Here is a 19,495-nt window from a genome sequence, read left to right as displayed (position 1 = left end):
AAGGACAAGCCTACCCATTTGGTCCGCACAACCAATCAAATCAGTCCTGTTGTATTGTGTTTAATTGTTAATATTTCTACTTCCTCGCTGAAGCCACAGAGGAAAGATCTCTCCATCTCTCCTTGTCCATGCAGATATTTTCCTCACAAAAAGATAAACATTCGCTGGTACAGGTGTAGGATGTTAATTTGACCTATATTGTCACAAAAGAATCCTGCAGCAACAGGATTTGAACATTTGATCCATAATGTTGCTTGATTGGTGGTTAGGCTATTAGCTGGCCGAAGGTACCCTGTAAAAAAAATCATGTTGTTTTTCCAGTAACTTAATGGCAGCCAGAGACATGTCAAAATAAATGTACTGTTAAACCACACGTAACTGGCTGCCAGTAAGTTGCTGTAAAAACAACAGGATTTGTTATTACAGTGTAGGCTAAATGAAAAGGGCAATACTGTTAATATAACCATGTTTAGTGCAACAAAATAGTGATCAAATTAAGATCCTACAACTGTAGCTGTATTGTGCTTATGAAGGTATGAACAGCATAAACGGCAGCCATCATTCTTAATGATTTTGTAATGAAATCTGTCATAGGAGAGGCAAAGCATGTAACGATTGACACACAGATAACTGTATCCACTCTGAGACACTGACCCTAGCAGTCATGATGTAATCAGTCAGTGACGTGGGGTCCACTGGTATACCGTGCCACTTGGGCCAAGTCATATCTGATTGGCCATGGCTGTGTTTCAGAGCCCAGAGAGGCCAGGGGGCCATAGCCAGACGACTACAAAGTACCCAACGTTATCCAATTGACTCAGCAAACCACTACAAAGAGCTCCCCGACCACAAGTACAACACACAGAAACACCCTGCTGCATCCTGCACACACCCACACTCACTACACCCCGCTACCCCTCACACCCACACTCACTACACCCCGCTACCCCTCACACCCACACTCACTACACCCCGCTACCCCTCACACCCACACTCACTACACCCCGCTACCCCTCACACCCACACTCACTATACCCCGCTACCCCTCACACCCACACTCACTACACCCCGCTACCCCTCACACCCACACTCACTACACCCCGCTACCCCTCACACCCACACTCACTACACCCCGCTACCCCTCACACCCACACTCACTATACCCCGCTACCCCTCACACCCACACTCACTACACCCCACTACCCCTCACACCCACACTCACTCCACCCCGCTACCCCTCACACCCACACTCACTACACCCCGCTACCCCTCACACCCACACTCACTATACCCCGCTACCCCTCACACCCACACTCACTACACCCCACTACCCCTCACACCCACACTCACTACACCCCGCTACCCCTCACACCCACACTCATTATACCCCGCTACCCCTCACACCCACACTCACTACACCCCACTACCCCTCACACCCACACTCACTACACCCCGCTACCCCTCACACCCACACTCACTATACCCCGCTACCCCTCACACCCACACTCACTACACCCCGCTACCCCTCACACCCACACTCATTATACCCCGCTACCCCTCACACCCACACTCACTACACCCCGCTACCCCTCACACCCACACTCACTACACCCCGCTACCCCTCACACCCACACTCACTATACTCCGCTACCCCTCACACCCACACTCACTACACCCCACTAGCCCTCACACCCACACTCACTACACCCCGCTACCCCTCACACCCACACTCACTATACCCCGCTACCCCTCACACCCACACTCACTACACCCCGCTACCCCTCACACCCACACTCACTACACCCCGCTACCCCTCACACCCACACTCACTATACCCCGCTACCCCTCACACCCACACTCACTAACACCCCACTACCCCAAACTCAAACACTCACTACACCCCGTTACCCCAAACTCAAACACTCACTACACCCCGTTACCCCTCACACCAACACTCACTACACCCCCCTACCCCGCACACACATATACACACACGCACACCCTCCACCTCACACTCCCTTTGCCCCTCACATACACCCTCCACCTCACACTCCCTCTGCCCCTCACATACACACATGCACACCCTCCACCTCACACTCCCTCTGCCCCTCACATACACACACACTCACACCCTCCACCTCACACTCCCTCTGCCCCTCACATACACACACGCACACCCTCCACCTCACACTCCCTCTGCCCCTCACATACACACACGCACACCCTCCACCTCACACTCCCTCTGCCCCTCACATACACACACTCACACCCTCCACCTCACACTCCCTCTGCCCCTCACATACACCCTCCACCTCACACTCCCTCTGCCCCTCACATACACACACGCACACCCTCCACCTCACACTCCCTCTGCCCCTCACATACACACACTCACACCCTCCACCTCACACTCCCTCTGCCCCTCACATACACACACGCACACCCTCCACCTCACACTCCCTCTGCCCCTCACATCCCGAGCCCGGTGCCTCCAGCTGTCTCTTGAATCACAGGGCTCAGTACTGATGGATGGCACATGAACATGACACTCGGCCCCGGCACTCCTCCATCCCAGCCACGTCTTTGTTAGAGGTGAGTGTGTGTTGTTACAACCAGGCCGTCCTAATTTTAACTGCTAATGGGCTCGCCCCTCTCTGGATCCAGGTCCCTGCCAGAAATAGGAGGCACAGTGACTGTCAGGGTTATGACAAGGGGCAGGGCCCCGAGCCAAAACACATTTGAGCCGGGTGGAATTTCTTGCCCTTGTGAAGATGTGGCTCTAATATTTTCCTCCTCGATTTCTTCCAGACTACTCCCCAAATGCTCCATGGTCAACCGCACACCACATCTTTCAACCTCATCCTCACCCTGGTTATAAATGTACCTCACCCATAAAACTGTCAGGAAAATATATAACTTCAATATGCAACAGGAGCCGGGTGATGTAACGTGATATTTGGTTGTTGTTAGGCGAGTTTCTATAGAAGGGGCAATTTTACACATTTGCCACGCCCCGCCTCTCCCTTCCCCGCCACTAGGCTGAACCCTCGCCAACTTGGCATGGCACCACTTGGATGGCCAGGAAATATTTTGATCCTATTTACCTTTTGAGTGGCGAACAAGTTCAAGTGGTGAACTTGCAGAGGGGGCTTCCGGGAGCCATCAGACACACACACACACTGTACAGAGGGTTAAAGGAATATTTCACTCAAAATACAAAATGACATATTGGTTTCCTTACCCTGTTTTGTTTCCCAGAGACAGATATATAGTTTTTCAAATACTTTAGCAATTGTGGCACAAATTCAATGCAAGTCATGGTACCTATATTAGCAATTTGTCATGCATCATGTCTTCCTAAATTATCTAAAATTGATTGTGTAGCTCATTTTTTGTAATTTGGGTGAACTATCTCTTTAATAGTAATACGCCCTTCAGCTTTACATTATGAAACAGTTATGGAGTTATGGAACAAATTGTATTCTCTAAAATAGAGAATCAGTCGTATCATATGAATCTAGGATAAAAAATATTTCTCTATTGCATTTTTCAATCAGTGTCTACGGTGGCGTATTGTCATCATGCCTCACATAAGAGACCCATTTTAACACTAAACCAGTAAGTAAACAGTCCCTGTATTGTCAAGGTTTTCTGCTAGATAGCCATGGACATGGTCCTTTCAGCTTCTGCACAGAGAACCAAACATCACTGCCCAGAACAGTTATTCAAATATTAATTGAAATGGCTGGCCTTGCTTTTCCTGGTTTGATAATAATTTCTTTTGAATTCTAAATTGAATTCTTGGAAGTTTGAATAACACTGAAAGTACTTTTTGGCTTCAAGAAATGAAGTACAGGGGTTTTCTTGTTTGGACATTTTTACATAATGACCAATGTGAAATTGTAGTTTCTCTATGATTAGTTGATTGTAAAAATGTAGTTGAAAATAATAATTAGCAATCTAGGGCTCGATTCAATCAGATAGAACATTAACCCGCGTTGGCTGACATCCACATAGCAGATGTTTTGGCAGTGTTGGGGGTGTAACTGAGGTATGAGCTGACAAATCAGTGAGCGGCTCCTGTTGTGTGTCACAAACCACTCCCCTCCTCATTATCCCTACTGCATTCAAAATCGTGATAGAAAGTGTAGGCCCTATCAATGATAGAAATAGACTAATGACTCTCAAATGTAAAACCATTAACATAAACAAAATATAGCCCACCATAGCCAGCTCGTCCTTATTTCTGCTGTCGAAAAGCATAAATGAGGAAACATTTTCAGAATTGCCTACTTCTAACGCGGTTACATGGGATTTGTAGGATTATTAAATCAAGTGGTCCAATGGAATAATGTCCGCGATAAGGTAATGCAAGGAGCCGCTTGTGGATTTGACAGCTCTAACTCAGTTCCACCTCAGACACCACACCACCAAAACAAATGCAATGCTAAAGCAGATCGGATTTAATCGAGTCCCCGATGAAAGTCTAATGAAATAACAATTATTATTTGATAAATATTTATTTATTTGGACTTTGTATTTACAATTCCTTTAACAAAACATTGTATTTTTTTTTTACATGCAACCCACTGGGCACACATTGGTTGAATCAACATTGTTTCCATACCGTTTCCTCTCATAGCTTGCATTGTCTTGGCTCAGTCACCCCTGGTAGTTTTTCAATAAATTCTATTAGACTCATGTCAGGCGTGTCCAAAGGAATGAATGGGTGGATGAATGGAGTCAGTGTGAATGTAAGCTCCACAGCTGATGCTCCCTGCTCCCACTATTAAAGAGTGTTTGGATATCCACATTTCCTCCCAAGGCCGAACCACGACTTCATCGCAGTAATACTAGCAACAGGTGTCTCTGCCACGAGAAGGGGCTACTGGGGCTCTACTGTGCATATCACGCTTATCTTATGCCGTGTCGTGCTACATAGTCACAGCCCTGCCAAATCAATCAGACACACTGCAGGCCCACTGCTTCCTAATTGTCATAATATTGCCGGCCCTGATGTAGCAGGCCTCATGTTTAGAAGATGAAGTGCTGTAATTAGAAACGGCAGTGGGGTTTCTTTTCTTCTTGATCATTACATTTTAAATGATCATTAGCTCAAACAAAAGAGCCATGGTATACCACCTAGGATTTGACCTATGACCCCTGAACCTTGTGTAATTTTCTAAGCACCCCCATAATGAGCGCATGACCTTCTGGTTTTAGTGACCTCCTGGAGGAATCTGTGCCTGTTCTATGCTCTTGCGCTGCTGGGCCTTGTATGGCTGTGTGGCTGGGACAGGTGTCACAATATCCCTCCTGAAACAGACACTCTCTGTTTCACATTTCACACTGGAACTCCCACCTCTAAAACTGTTGCTGTAGCCACATGGTGTGCAGGGGTTCACACCAACAGAAGACCACAAACTCAATGATGATCAATGATCATTCCTCATAGACAACATGGAAGTCATGTCATGACAGGGGTTTGTCACCAATGACCTTCATCTTCATTCGGTTTAAGGAGTCAGTTGTAAAATATGAAAATAGCTATATTAGCAGTTTGAGGAGGAGTTCACACTTTAATTGATTTGTAAGTATAAGAATGTTTTTGTAGAGCTCCTGAAATAGCTAGATAGTGATAATAATACTTTTTAATTCATAATGAATGTTTAATTGCTGGGACTAAAACATTGGACACACTGAACATTAGGTTAACACTGCAAACACCTGAAAAAGCATATCCTACTAATATATTCAGTCATAATTTTGCAGAACGCCTCCTACCCCACCCTCATTCAGCTACTACGTTAAGCATGTTTGTGTTCCTCCTCACTTCAGGCTTGCTCTGGTAATGCCTTTGTGTGCCACCCCTTTCATCCCCTCACCCTCACCCCTCCTGGCAGTAGCCTTGGGAGGACCCAGGCAGATTACCTACAGCCTAAATGGAAGGCCAGGGCCAAGGATCCCTCTCCATCAGGGGACCAAATAATGATTTTAGACTTGAGTCTTGGTCTAGGCAGCTCCCGTGTTGAACACAACAAGAAATAAAAGCAGTCTGTGAAGTGCACTCTACCTCCCCTCCTTTCCACCCCCTCTCTACCACCATTAGATGTGTTGAATGTGCTGTTGTCTTGGCGAGTTAGCTCCTATTAGCCTGGTGTTTACACTCACCTTCCGTTTCTTGTCTTAAAACGATTTGTGTTGAAATAGAAACCATGTCGAGTTACACTGACTAAAACCACCTCATTGTTTCTGAGCTGTTACATCAGAAATGGAGAGTTATTGCAAATGGTAATGTTATCTGACTGACAGGTGTGGTTGCGCTGAGCTCTGAGTGAGTATAATGCACAGGAAAGGAGATACATTTATCATGGTCTGTCAATGGTGTGCGTACTGGGAGCGGAGTCAGGTGCAGGAGAGCAGAGAGTTGTGAACAGGCGCACACTTTATTTAGGCAGGAGAAACCAACAGACGGACGCCACTGCGTCGAAACCTCCATCCAATATGCCAAAGTGCAAAAACGTGCAAACAGTCACAATAATAAAGTACAAACAAATAAACATACCTCGTGATATAAAACACGGAATAAACGCACACCAGAAACAGCATGTCAAAAATGACACGTAACACGAAACAACCACACACAAAGACATGAGGGGGAACAGAGGAATACATACATGTAGTGTGATTGGGGAATGAAAACCAGGTGTGCAGGGAACAAGACAAAACAAATGGATAAATGAAAAATGGAGCGGCGATGGCTAGAAAGCCGGTGACGTCGACCGCTGAAAGCCGCCCGAACAAGGAGAGGAGCCGACTTCGGCGGAAGTTGTGACATGGTCAAAGAAATTGATGTTCCCTTTTCACGCAGCATCCCTTTACAGTATGCCTGTCTGTTTTTACTGACCATTTCACTACCACCAGTGAATTGTCAAGTCAATTATTTAGCTCACAAAAAATTACATTATAAAGTGGGTGGTTCGAGCCCTGAATTCTGACTGGCTGACAGCCGTGGTATATCAGACCATATACCACGGGTATGACAAAACATTTATTTTTACTGCTCTAATTACGTTGGTAACTAGTTTATAATAGCAATAAGGCACCTCAGGGGTCGGTGGTCGGCCTTGTCATTATACCACGGCTAAGGGATGTATCCAGGCACTCTGTGTTGCGTTGTGCGTTATTGCTTAATTATAGGCCTCTCACAAAATCCAGCGAGGACATTTGAATTTAATAAAATTGGTGAACTGTTAAAGATTTGAAATATTGATGAAGATGATGATGACTATGATACCAACAAAGATGATGAGTGTATGAATAAGTTAAATAAGTGCTGGAATAATCAGCCCTTCTAAAAAAGTAGAGTACTTTGTTTGTAGACCTGAGACAATGCTAAGTAGACTGTAGACAAAACAGGAAGATAATGCCTCGATCAGACAGACAGTGTCATTGCATCAACGCTGAGTAATAAATTCTGCAATCAAACTTGTTTCATGATGTAATCCCAAAAAATGTGTGGATATGTGTGCAACAAAAGTTCAACATTCACCTTTTGCTACTATTTCGGTCAAGTCTATGCAGCATAGAATTTTATGCATTGGATAAATCGAACGTATGCACCACACAGAACGCACTGCTGCAAGGCAAACACAGCATTCCATTGGAAATTAATGTATTTCTGGTTTACCAAAACGCAATGACGCTGCAGGTCTGAACGAGGCGTAAAGTCAGCATGTGTTGCATGCATTCATTCCACCACTGTGACCAGTGTTACTTCCAACCGTGCAGTGATGCTGGGAGACAGATTTCATCTGAAATCAGAGCCGAGCTGTTAATTGTGTGTTAAAGAGGGCTGATGTGTAAGGGGCCTGGTTCTCTCTGTCACAGCACAGGGCTGGGTTTCCCCCATGATCATATTTCTGCCACAGCCAACACGGATAATTGGGTGCAAAGACGATCTCTTATCCAACTAGCCATCAAAGAGCTAGAATCATCTTTACCTTGGATTTCCTTTATGGGATTTGTCCAGCATCAGACAATTTTGTAGGATATTTTTAAATAGGTTAGTGTCTTTTCAATTGTTGAAAAGGTTAAATAAATAATTAGGGTGGGAAAACATTTGTCCACGCCACAATGACCGTGAAAGCAGAGAGAGTATTTGCATATGAATTGTCATTACCTGTCTCACATTAGACTAGAGCAGCATGTCTATAATGTTAGCGCCTTCACTCCAGTGCCATTATTGTTTGTTGTGAAATGATATAAATGTGTGACCTCCTCCATCTCTCTGTCCAGAGCTGGTTGAAGGAACCTGAATCCACCAAGCGTTTACAGAGGACAGGAATACCAAACATTCCAGATAGATTCCTAGTAAAATCAAGGATGTGCCCGGCAATAACTGTCAGTGGAAATGGATAGAGTTCCTTTGCACTTTAAGTTAGAAAAAAATGTCTACCTCCCAATATTTGATGAGAAACAGGTGGTTGTTGATTCTTATCATTCAAACTATGTAATGCACTCTGACCCCGACACAAATTGTGACCAAACTGTTTGACCTCTGACCTTGGAATCTGACAGGCCACCTAGGGATTGTGGCACAGTGTGGGGTTGGAGTCCTGCATTCCTCTCCTTATTGTATTTGATCTGTTTACATAATTCATTAACACTACAAAACATCATTATGCTACATTCCTTATATTGACATCTCAGAGTCTTATTGTACTCGTGGGTGGAATTTGGGTGAATCAATTTACTGTCCCAATTGACTACAGTATACTGATGTTGTACAGGATGCATGTCCTGATATACACTGAGGGATTATCTTTAAAGCCTCCATTGCAAAGGACATAAAATAATGTTATTAATAGGCCTATACAGCATACCACAGACCCATGAAGCTTGATGCATCAAGGTTTCCTATCCAGGACCTATCAAACTGTAAAAGTATTCGAAAATGTACTTTTTTAAAAGGTTTAGGTTTCGAAATTATTGACATCAAGTGCATGTTATTTACCAAAATGTGGACAATGTACTTGGACTCCAAATTAAACATAACGTATGAAATGAACATATTGGTCTGTAATAAAGATTATATACAGGTAACATGCAGGTGCATATCAAAGGAATGAAGTACAGGTAACAGTTGATATCAGGATGACATTAGACTACAAGTGACCTATCTGGCAGGGCTCCATTGTTCTTAATTTAGCATCACGCAGCTCATGGTAGTAATGAAAGGTTTATTGCAGACTTTGGACAAAATACACCTGGTTGTGAAGTGCTTTTGTTCCCTCATTGGTCGGATGCAGGCTCGTCCAGAGACACGTCAAAACGGCTGGCTGTGTAATGTCTTTACTTTTTCCGCCACGCGCTCCTGTCGCACTGACGGTGCGTAAAGACCGAAGGCAGGACGCGCAGCGCAATTGGGATAGAAACTCCGCTCTCCAACGTTCCAAGTTACTTTAACCTCTCCCCGTCTACAATCTCCAATGAAGATTTTGCTTATTCCGTCAAGTTACTATCCGTGAGAATTCGCTTTTTTCGCCATGAGCTGCTTGGATGTTATGTATCAAGTGTATGGTCCACCACCTCAGCCTTATTTCGCCGCAGCTTATAGCCCATATCATCACCAGGTACGTTATTGACGGGTTGTTTAAACTACTGGCAGACTTGGTTCAGGGAAAGTTTTGTCAGACTTTGATGAAAAACTTTAATTGCGCATTATTATAAATAATTTGATTTATCCAGGCTTGCTGTATTTTGGCATTGTCGACTCTCAAAATGATTCTGCATGACAGCCTTCAGTCGATTGTGGAACCAATAGTCCTCCTTATCTACAGTTACACCTATTTAAGAGGAACTTATTAGCCTATTGACATGCTTACTTTTGATTGGTGTTCCTTAATGAATAATGATAGCCATTCCTCCTTGTATTGTTATTCAGAAGCATACCTAATTTGCGTGATAATATGTTTAGTTGATAACATTATATATATATATGTTGTTGTTGTTGTTGTTGTTTGTTTGTTTTAGTTGCTTAGGCTATCGCTCTCCCTCCGTCTTGTCCTGCAAAATCGAATCACTCAGGCTAAGGCTATTGCATACTTTTCCGTTTAGGCTACTGAATTTGATTGTGTCTTCTATTGCTATTTCAATTAGGATATTTTGCAATGTGTAAGTTATGGGTTAGATAGGCCTATTGAAATATGTAGATTGAAAAGGCCAAGGCCTTTATTAACTTTATTAACCAATCAATACAAAATACTTATGGGTCATTAATAGAGTTTAGGCTTAGGCTATGTTCGCAACTTTTATTAACCATTCGTCAAGTACTATTATTATTATTTTATTGTTTTCATCTGTAGGCTGGAATTTAGGACTTTTTACATTCATAATAATTATTTTGTCTGGACGTGTCCACTTTTTTTTCATAAAATGTAATTAGTGCTCTGGTAACGATTTCGTTGGCGCACGTCCTGTGATACATATCTGTAAATTAAGTTAATGCTGCTTGTGCATGCACAGGAACCTGTAAGGCGTTTGGGATATTCGGTTTCCAGACGTGCATTGGTGCTAAGGCCCTCTTAAAGCTGTGCCACTTTCTTAAAACCTCTCACAGTCAATATACAAATTCAGATCTTTGTTTGCACAGAGAGCTGGTTTTCAAATGTCAAATAGTGCGAACGTCTTCTTTAAATGTAGTACGCAGAGAGAAAAGGGAATACTGGGATTCACTTCGAAACTCTCCAAAGCTCACATATGGTTGTGCTACTCTGTTTATTATCTATCCTGATTGCCTAAGTCACTTTTACCCCTACCTACATGTACATATTACCTCAATTACCTCAACTACCGCTGACATACTCATTGTATATAGTCCCGTTATTGTTGTTTAATTGTGTTACTATTTCATTTAAAAAAAATACATCTAACTGTTCTTACTTTTTAACTCTGCAATGTTGGGAAAGGGCTCGTAAGTAAGCATTTCGCTCTGAAGTCTTAACGTGTTGTATGTGACAAATACAAATTGATTTGATTTGAAGGTTCATAATTAAGAAATGAACAGATATGCTCACGGGTTTAAATTGAATAGCTAGTTTCCTGAATCCAACAACTGCCTCCCCTTGAGTAGGCCTATGAATGAGGAGAGGATAATAAACTTATTAAGTACCTGCCATTTTGAATATAGCCTAAAAAGCGCACAGATGCCACAATATAACGCTAATGCACAACTGTTGGACGATCATGAAACGCGCAGAAATGTCACACCTTGGTTTCACCCAAATGGACGGCAGGTAGCCTAGCGTTTAGAGCGTTGGCCAATAACCGAAAGGTCTCTTGCTCGAATCCCTGAGCCGACAAGTTGAAAAATCTGTCGATGTGCCCTTGAGCAAGGTACTTAACCCTAATTTCTCCAGGATAGCCTTTGGGAATGCCTGGCCGTGACCCACCAAATGATTATGTGCAGGTGAAATTCAAGTTGATAATTGTTAACTTGATGCCTTGATAGGAATTCATATCAAGTGCATGTCAAGGCTATTCAATTCTGACGTTTTTTTATCGAATGTTTCAGAAATTAGCATTTTATTCCAAAATGCAAGAAGCGCAAGATAGCATCAGTGGGGGCAGCTCGTTCTCAAATCTCCCTGGGCCGACGATAAAGGAGGAAGACTGCGCGCGCGAGAAGGATCACCCTCCGGAGGCCGAGTACCTGAACTCGCGATGCGTGCTCTTCACCTACTTCCACGGGGACATCAGCTCCGTGGTGGACGAGCACTTCAGCCGGGCCCTCAGCCAGCCAACCAGCTACGTCCACGGGTCGGCCAGCAACAAGTCCGCACGAGGTAGGCCTACATCCACCTCATGGAGAGGATCACAGAACCGCACCAAACACCTGTCCACGAGGTTTCATTTAATCACAATTACTGTTTTTAGGCTTATAGACTATAAAGGATGGCATGTATGTCTTGAATGCAAGTGGGTTTTTAGTTTTTTGGTATATTATTGTGTTCACATCTTACTCAAATACACTTCCTTTTAAACTGGATTTTTGGAACAAATCAATGAATCCCCTGTTTTGCTCCCATAGTTTCAGTTTCAGTTTGTAGTCATTCACTCTCATTTGTGTTGGATCAAAATCGCAACGGAATCACAAAGTAAAACAATATTGATGGAAAGGCAGTTGAAAATACTAACATGCTGTTCTGTGGAATGTAGGGCTCAGACTTATTCACTATATTGTAGGGGAATTTGTAGTGAGGGTTTGGTAGGCTATAATTTGTTCTGTTGCACATTACTCCCTTAATCAATTAATTTAAAATGTAATTATACTACCAATATTATATAGCCAACCATTCTCCAATTTTGATCAACCATCAGGAATAACTGAAAACAATATTTATCCATGCATCTTTTTCTCATAAAGTTTTCCTTTATTTCAACCTTTCAAAATAATTGAATGATCATAGTCGTTTTTTTTTGCCATATTCTCAGAACTGGCTTATTGATCCTCACCCACAGATACATTCATAGTCTTTACCACTTAATTGATCTGTGACTGAGCATTTCAATGTGTCTGTGGATTCCCAGATGGATTATTCCCGATGAGCCAGAGGAGTTTCCCCCCGTCCTTCTGGAACAGTGCATACCAGCCCTCGTCCCTGAGCAGTGCCTTAGGATCCTCCTACTCAGAGATACCCTTCCCTGGGGACCCCTACTCCTCTGCCTCCCTACACGGCCACCTCCACCAGGCCACCCCAGAGCCCTGGCACCACTCACACCACCACCACCACTCTTACTCACTCGGCGGGGCCATCGGCACCCAGGGCTCCCCCTACCCTCGACCCAGCATGCACGAAGTCTACGGCACGCACTTTGACCCCCGCTACAGTTCTCTGCTGGTGCCCTCTGTCCGGCCGCACCGGCTCCCTCCATCCACTGTCCCCGGACCCAGTGCCTCACCGTGTGACATTGGGAAGAGTGAGTCAGCCAGCTCGGCCTGGACTGGGGCGTTCACAGGGGCAGGGGCAGACATCAGCCAGAGCATCGGCCTCAATGTGGATGCAGGTAACAACAACAGCGATAACAACAACAGCACACAACATGCAGTGTTAACTCTTCATAAAGGACTAGCTGTTCCAAGTGCACTTCAGAATAGCCTGCATGATTTCATTTCATGACTACTATTGTACGCTCTACAATTCATTTCATGCAAAAGTTAAGAAACGGTGTGATGCCTTACACCGGGGTTATGCTTACATTCATAACATTATGCAGGGTTTTGTTCTCCCCGGGGGAAACAGTTGTCTTGTCAAGGCCACTCTCCAACACTAAGAAAGACAATGTATTTATGGGTTTAACAGGTTGAGTTCTCTGTCTCCTCTTTCTCCTGGGAGGCAATATGCTTTTACACTTTTCTGCTTAAGGGCTTCCTGCTTCTACATATAAGCCATTTGGTCTCCCTCTTCCTAATCCTTCTCTTGCCCTCCCTTTTCTTTTCTCTCTTTTTTCTCTCTTTCCTCTCCTCTCAGGTCTGCAGGCCCAGGATAAGAGCAAGGACTTGTACTGGTTTTAAAGCTCTGCTGCCCTTCCAGGCCTGAGCTGGCCTCTGTGTTTTTCTGCACTGTATGATATTGACAGACATTTTCTGTAACAGATTCTAATCTCACTTGCAGCTCGATGCTACACCTTCAGTGGCGGAAACATCCTCAGCTGAAATTACTCCATTGTGGATACTCTCTGCTGGAAATGCAGTGGACAAGGGAGAGAATCTAAAACTCAGTCTCTCCTACTTAAGAGAAAGGAGGGAAAAACCATGCAGGACTTGCTGGACAGCTTGCCAGAAATGCTCAGTGGTGTGACTGACAAATGTTATCTGGCCAAGACTGGACACTTTCCTCCAAAGAGGACACTTGTTGAAAAAGAAAAAAAGAGTGAAACTGGAACGTAAAAAAATAGATTTGACGAGAGCATACTCGAAGACTGGAAAAACACTATTTGCTATTGTGTTTTTTAAAAATCCATGAAAGGAGAGGAGCAAGAGAGAGGAGTATTCTCTAACATGACTGAAGTGAGCAGCGGCTATTTGAAGCCATTTGACTCTTTCTTGCTCCCCAGCAGCTGTCAACGACAACTGTTTCAGTACTCAACGGACACACACAATCGTAGTGTCACTGCACAGTGTTTGACCAGGGGCTCTGGACTTCATAAATTGAGCATTTTGTCAAATCTGGACCCCGACCCATAGGGAACAACTGGTTTGACTGGTGATTTTGAGCTGCGGGGTGGACAGGAGGTAGCAGAAGTGGACACACACAACTGTGCTATGTATGTCTGTGTGCCATATCGGGGCAGTGCTACAGTATATGTGATCTTTATGTACTTATTCCTCATTGTTTTTCAGTCATCCCAGGTATAAAGCAAAGTCAAAGTCAAACAGTCATTATCCATGGTATATTGTATTGTGAACATATTAATATATTGACCTTTTAAAGTATTTTTTGTTGATACAGTTGTAATGTAATGTCAATGTGTTGTCTGCCTCAGCCTGTAATTATAAAGCAATGGGACAATGTGATTAAAACTCAACTTTAGACTCTGTGCTCACGCTGAACTGATTATTTAGGCAAACATGTATACGGTAGATAAAATGCGTAATCTATAGAATACACCATTTCATAGACAGTCCATTTGAAAACTATCCTGTTTGATGATGTGAGTCAGCCTATTGTTCTGGTTCATTTCTTCAATTATATAATGTATACAAAATAGATATCGTTCAGCCATCTGCAAGCACAACTTAAAGGAAAATTCCACCCCAAAACAATCTTTCGTTATTTGTTTCATTAGTCCATTGTTGACAAAAATGTTTTGCTTGTCAGCAATCAAGTTCTCAAGATATGTAACCTTCAAAATACAGAAATCATCCCCTATGATGCAAATTGCATCATGTGATGCTGTGTTTTGCATCATATGACAACAATGGACTAATGAAACAAATACCAAAAGATAGTTTTGGGGTGAACTTTTCCTTTAGGTGTTCAATTTTTACCTTACACTAATGCATTATCAGTGTACTGGGGTTTGCATTAATCTTAAATCATTCTCTTGTAGATACTGAATGCTGATGCTTCAACTTGTCAATGTAAAGACATATTTCTAAAGGGCATTCAATACCGAACACCAGCAAAAGTCTATGAAGTATTTGTACAGAATAGAATTTGACCTTGTCTGGAAGAATACTATTCAAGAACATTCAACTAAGATGTTCTTGAAGAGCTACTTTATTAAGGAAAAATGGACTTACTGTGATTGTGATATGTGGTTGTCCCACCTAGCTATCTTAAGATGAATGCTCTAACTGTACGTCACTCTGAATAAGAGCATCCTCTAAATGACTCAAATGTTCAAATGTAAGAGGCCAGGGATATTTCTTTCACTATATTCAACACCGTCTCTATTTTCTCCATGGACATACCTTTTGTCCTTGAAGACATACAAAAGGCTACATACAAACAGGCCACAATTAACACATAACTTCATGATCGGAGGGAGAAAAAGGAATGGAACGGTCATAAGAATCAGGGGGCTGAAAAGGAAATAGGGGGGAAGAAAATACCTTTCCCACAAATTCAAACAAAAGAAAGTGTGATGCTGCCGCCATGTGTTCCCTTTCTTGGTTGTGTTTCAGTTTAGCACTGGACAGCTGTCGATTAATATCAGCTTCTGACAAGAGAGAGGTGGAGGGTCTCTCCCTCCCCAGAGAACCTCTAACAAAGGAATATTTTCAGAGACATTTTTGTTTTTAGCAGTTAATGGGATGACGTGCAATTGGCAGGTAAAATAGGCTACATGCAGTGTTTGGGCCAATTAATTACTGCATCTAGGCTAAGTGGAAAATGATTGGTGCGTTTTAAATCTATCAGTGTGTGTGTTCTTATAACATAATTGTTATTGGTAACCTAACATCAAAGTGTGGGCTATTCAGCGACATCATGGGTAAAAACAATTGCTTGTTTAAATGGGATATATAGCCTACTGTGAAAAAAAGGGCATAGCATAATAGATTGGTGTGTAGGCAATAACAGACCAATGTTTTGTTTGAGTGTACCACCCAGAACTGTGCATATGGAAACCGTGAGTCTTGTTCCCATGCCGTCGGCACCACGTGTCTGACTCGACCTGTTCCAAAGCGTGCGAGCAGGCTGGTCCTCGGAAACACGCGACGGGACACTCGATAGCCTTTCGTGTCGCTATTAGGAATATTTGTGAGGTTAACACATAAACTGAAAGCAGGAACTCATACATGTTTGGTTGCTATAGAGATCGAGCGGAGCTGTCATTAACATTATCCTAAAAACACCATTTATGGAGTGTGTGATCTGGCTCCAGTTGTCACTGTGCGTGACCTTCCGCCTCTAGACAATGAGCTACCACGGAGTTACGGCAAGTCAGCACAAAGACAACAGGGGCACTGCCTCCGCTATCCCAGCACCATCTCAATTTAAACATTTAAACATCAAATCAACATGGCTATATATGCTTAGTTTAGTACACTGAAAACAAACTTAAAAATACCAAAAACTATTTAGTCCAATCAATGTTGCTAAATATTATGTCCATGGTACTTATTTCTGTCTGTGTATGTCTGTGTGTGTGTGCGCAAGCAACAAAAAAAAAAGTTGACTCATCCTACTCGTAGACTGGTTGAATGCCAATCCCATCCTCCTCTCTTTCATGTTGGAAAAACGGTCTATGGCTCTGTCATACAGTATGCTTTTAGTTTTCATAGGCTACCTAGCTAAAATGTTTGCTAGCCTAACTTCCTCGCATGGTCAAAAATTAACCAGCTAAGTTAGCTAGCTAGTTAATGTGAGCCTACTAGGCTACATCTAGGCTACATATTGATCTTCAATTGTCTCAGGCCAGTGACAAAATATATGAATTTATGGTTAGATCAGAATCGCCATCATAATCATTGGCCTGTACAGAGAATTTAGTCAAAACCACCAGTCCAAATCCCCATCTCCATCCATGGCTTAGGAAAAGCGACAATTTAGCAAGCTAGCTACTGCAGGACATCAACACAAGCAGAACAGAAACAGACACGTTTTTCTGACAATGAAGATGTTTAGCTTAGGATGTGATTTGATTGGTGTGAAGCCAAATCCTAACTGGCGCCAGGACAACCCACAGGTGAGCTCAGTTCAGCAATGATGGGCTAATAAAAAATTACAAATATTATCAAGGGAGGCCAACTGCTTACTGGCATCCATCAATCAAATGCTACTGCGGCAACATATCATACTCTTTTGTTCCAAACAGAATCAGATACATGGGCTACACATACTGAGACAGAACTGCGCAGTTTTCCTCTCTCGGATGATTTCTCTGGTGAGATTCAGCCACTTGCGTATTGACCGAAAATGATGAAAACACAGAGAGATTAAAATTATTTTATATATATTTTTTTCTTGGTCAAGTATTTGGGGAAGCCTGGCTTCCCTTGGCATCCATGAAAACTCGCCACTGCCTACCATAAGACATTTTGATCACTGTGCATATTAATTACTTTAGGCTTCTTCAATATGCAAAGAAGTATATCACTTCTATAGGCTATCATATGCATACATACTCAAGTAAGAAAATGTTCCTACACTGGCCTTCTCACTATGGTCTCATAAAATGTGCACCTACCCTGTGGACAGTTTATTTGTGCTTGCCAATATAGAAGGTATACATCGACACATCAGTTTAGCCTGTGTGCTTAAAATGACATAAACCTGTAGTGGTTTGTCACAACCATGCAAATAAACCATTGGCACTATTTACATTTGTTTGAGAATATCATTACCCTCAGAATGAAAAAGTGCATCTGGGATATTCCATCCTGCACAGTTGGAGCACAGTTGCCTTGTAATATAACCTCCGAGAGTTGAAATAGGATTCTAAACACATGCCAGGCTAAATGGCAGAAGGCATTGTGTTTTTTATTTAGTCCATGAATTAGGCATAATGTGATCTATCGCCAGTGCTTGACTTGTACAGTCGTGGCCAAAAGTTTTGAGAATGACACAAATATTCATTTCCATAAGGTTTGCTGCTTCAGTGTCTTTAGATATTTTTGTCAGATGTTACTATGGAATACTGAAGTATAATTACAAGCATTTCATAAGTGTCAAAGGCTTTTATTGACAATTACATGAAGTTGATGCAAAGAGTCAATATTTGCAGGGTTGACCCTTCTTTTTCAAGACCTCTGCAATCCGCCCTGGCATGCTGTCAATTAACTTCTGGGCCACATCCTGACTGATGGCAGCCCATTCTTGCATAATCAATGCTTGGAGTTTGTCAGAATTTGTGGGTTTTTGTTTGTCCACCCACCTCTTGAAGATTGACCACAAATTCTCAGTGGGATTAAGGTCTGGGGAGTTTCCTGGCCATGGACCCAAAATATCGATGTTTTGTTCCCCGAGCCACTTAGTTATCACTTTTTCCTTATGGCAAAGTGCTCCATCATGCTGGAAAAGGCATTGTTCGTCACCAAACTGTTCCTGGATGGTTGGGAGAAGTTGCTCTCGGAGGATGTGTTGGTACCATTCTTTATTCATGGCTGTGTTCTTAGGCAAAATTGTGAATGAGCCCACTCCCTTGGCTAAGAAGCAACCCCACACATGAATGGTCTCAGGATGCTTTACTGTTGGCATGACACAGGACTGATGGTAGCGCTCACCTTGTCTTCTCCGGACAAGCTTTTTTCCGGATGCCCCAAACAATCGGAAAGGGGATTCATCAGAGAAAATGACTTTACCCCAGTCCTCAGCAGTCCAATCCCTGTACCTTTTGCAGAATATCAGTCTGTCCCTGATGTTTTTCCTGGAGAGAAGAGGCTTCTTTGCTACCCTTCTTGACACCAGGCCATCCTCCAAAAGTCTTCGTCTAACTGTGCATGCAGATGCACTCACACCTGCCTGCTGCGATTCCTGAGCAAGCTCTGTACTGGTGGTGCCCCAATCCCGCAGCTGAATCAACTTTAGGAGATGGTCCTGGCGCTTGCTGGACTTTCTTGGGCGCCCTGAAGCCTTCTGCAGAAATGCAGTGGAAATGTTTTTGGGGGATTCAGTTCATTTCCATGGCAAAGAGGGACTTTGCAATTAATTGCAATTCATCTGATCACTCTTCATAACATTCTGGAGTATATGCAGATTGCCATCATACAAACTGAGGCAGCAGACTTTGTGAAAATTAATATTTGTGTCATTCTCAAAACTTTTGGCCACGACCGTACTGAAATAGGTGCCTGTACTCATTTTGAGTGCTGCTACTGTTTATATTTAGATGCAGGAGCTCCGCAATACTTTTGAGCTAATATTCCGTAAGAGGAACAGGAGCTCAAGCATTGGAGGTGCCGGTACTCAGCTCCGGTGAGCTCCTGCCCAAGTCAAGCACTGTCTATCACACAGCCTCAGCTTCACCATCACACGCACTGCCATGC

The 19,495-nt window shown here is 43.2% G+C and overlaps 1 protein-coding gene across 2 annotated transcripts; it reads left to right on the top strand.

Annotated features, from left to right (window-relative positions):
* The first annotated feature begins 9,262 nt into the window (after nt 1–9,262).
* vgll2a (vestigial-like family member 2a) lies at nt 9,263–14,601 on the top strand. Of its 2 annotated transcripts, none has more exons than XM_014205145.3 (4): nt 9,263–9,635; nt 11,576–11,846; nt 12,592–13,068; nt 13,677–14,601. In XM_014205145.3, exons 1-4 carry the CDS (start codon nt 9,549–9,551, stop codon nt 13,715–13,717), a joined length of 876 nt encoding a protein of 291 aa, XP_014060620.1. In that variant the 5' UTR covers nt 9,263–9,548; the 3' UTR covers nt 13,718–14,601. The 2 variants fall into 2 exon arrangements, with proteins under 2 accessions (XP_014060620.1, XP_014060619.1); XM_014205144.3 differs by having other exon boundaries at nt 13,533–14,601.
* The last annotated feature ends 4,894 nt before the right edge of the window (nt 14,602–19,495 follow it).

The sequence above is a fragment of the Salmo salar genome, chromosome 06 (genome assembly GCF_965601325.2).
Source record: "Salmo salar chromosome 06, fSalSal1, whole genome shotgun sequence".
NCBI classification, from domain to species: domain Eukaryota; kingdom Metazoa; phylum Chordata; class Actinopteri; order Salmoniformes; family Salmonidae; genus Salmo; species Salmo salar.
Note: the sequence above shows the minus strand (reverse complement) of the source record. Positions and strands in the feature narration are given on the sequence as shown.

What these genes read in the sequence shown, in the direction of transcription:
- vgll2a (XM_014205144.3), top strand. Translation starts at nt 9,549, where the DNA reads ATGAGCTGCTTGGATGTTATGTATCAAGTGTATGGTCCACCACCTCAG. An exon ending in ATAGCCCATATCATCACCAG is followed by an intron (nt 9,636 to 11,575) that starts GTACGTTATTGA and finishes CGAATGTTTCAG; the next exon opens with AAATTAGCATTTTATTCCAA. An exon ending in CGGCCTCAATGTGGATGCAG is followed by an intron (nt 13,069 to 13,532) that starts GTAACAACAACA and finishes CTCTCCTCTCAG; the next exon opens with GTCTGCAGGCCCAGGATAAG.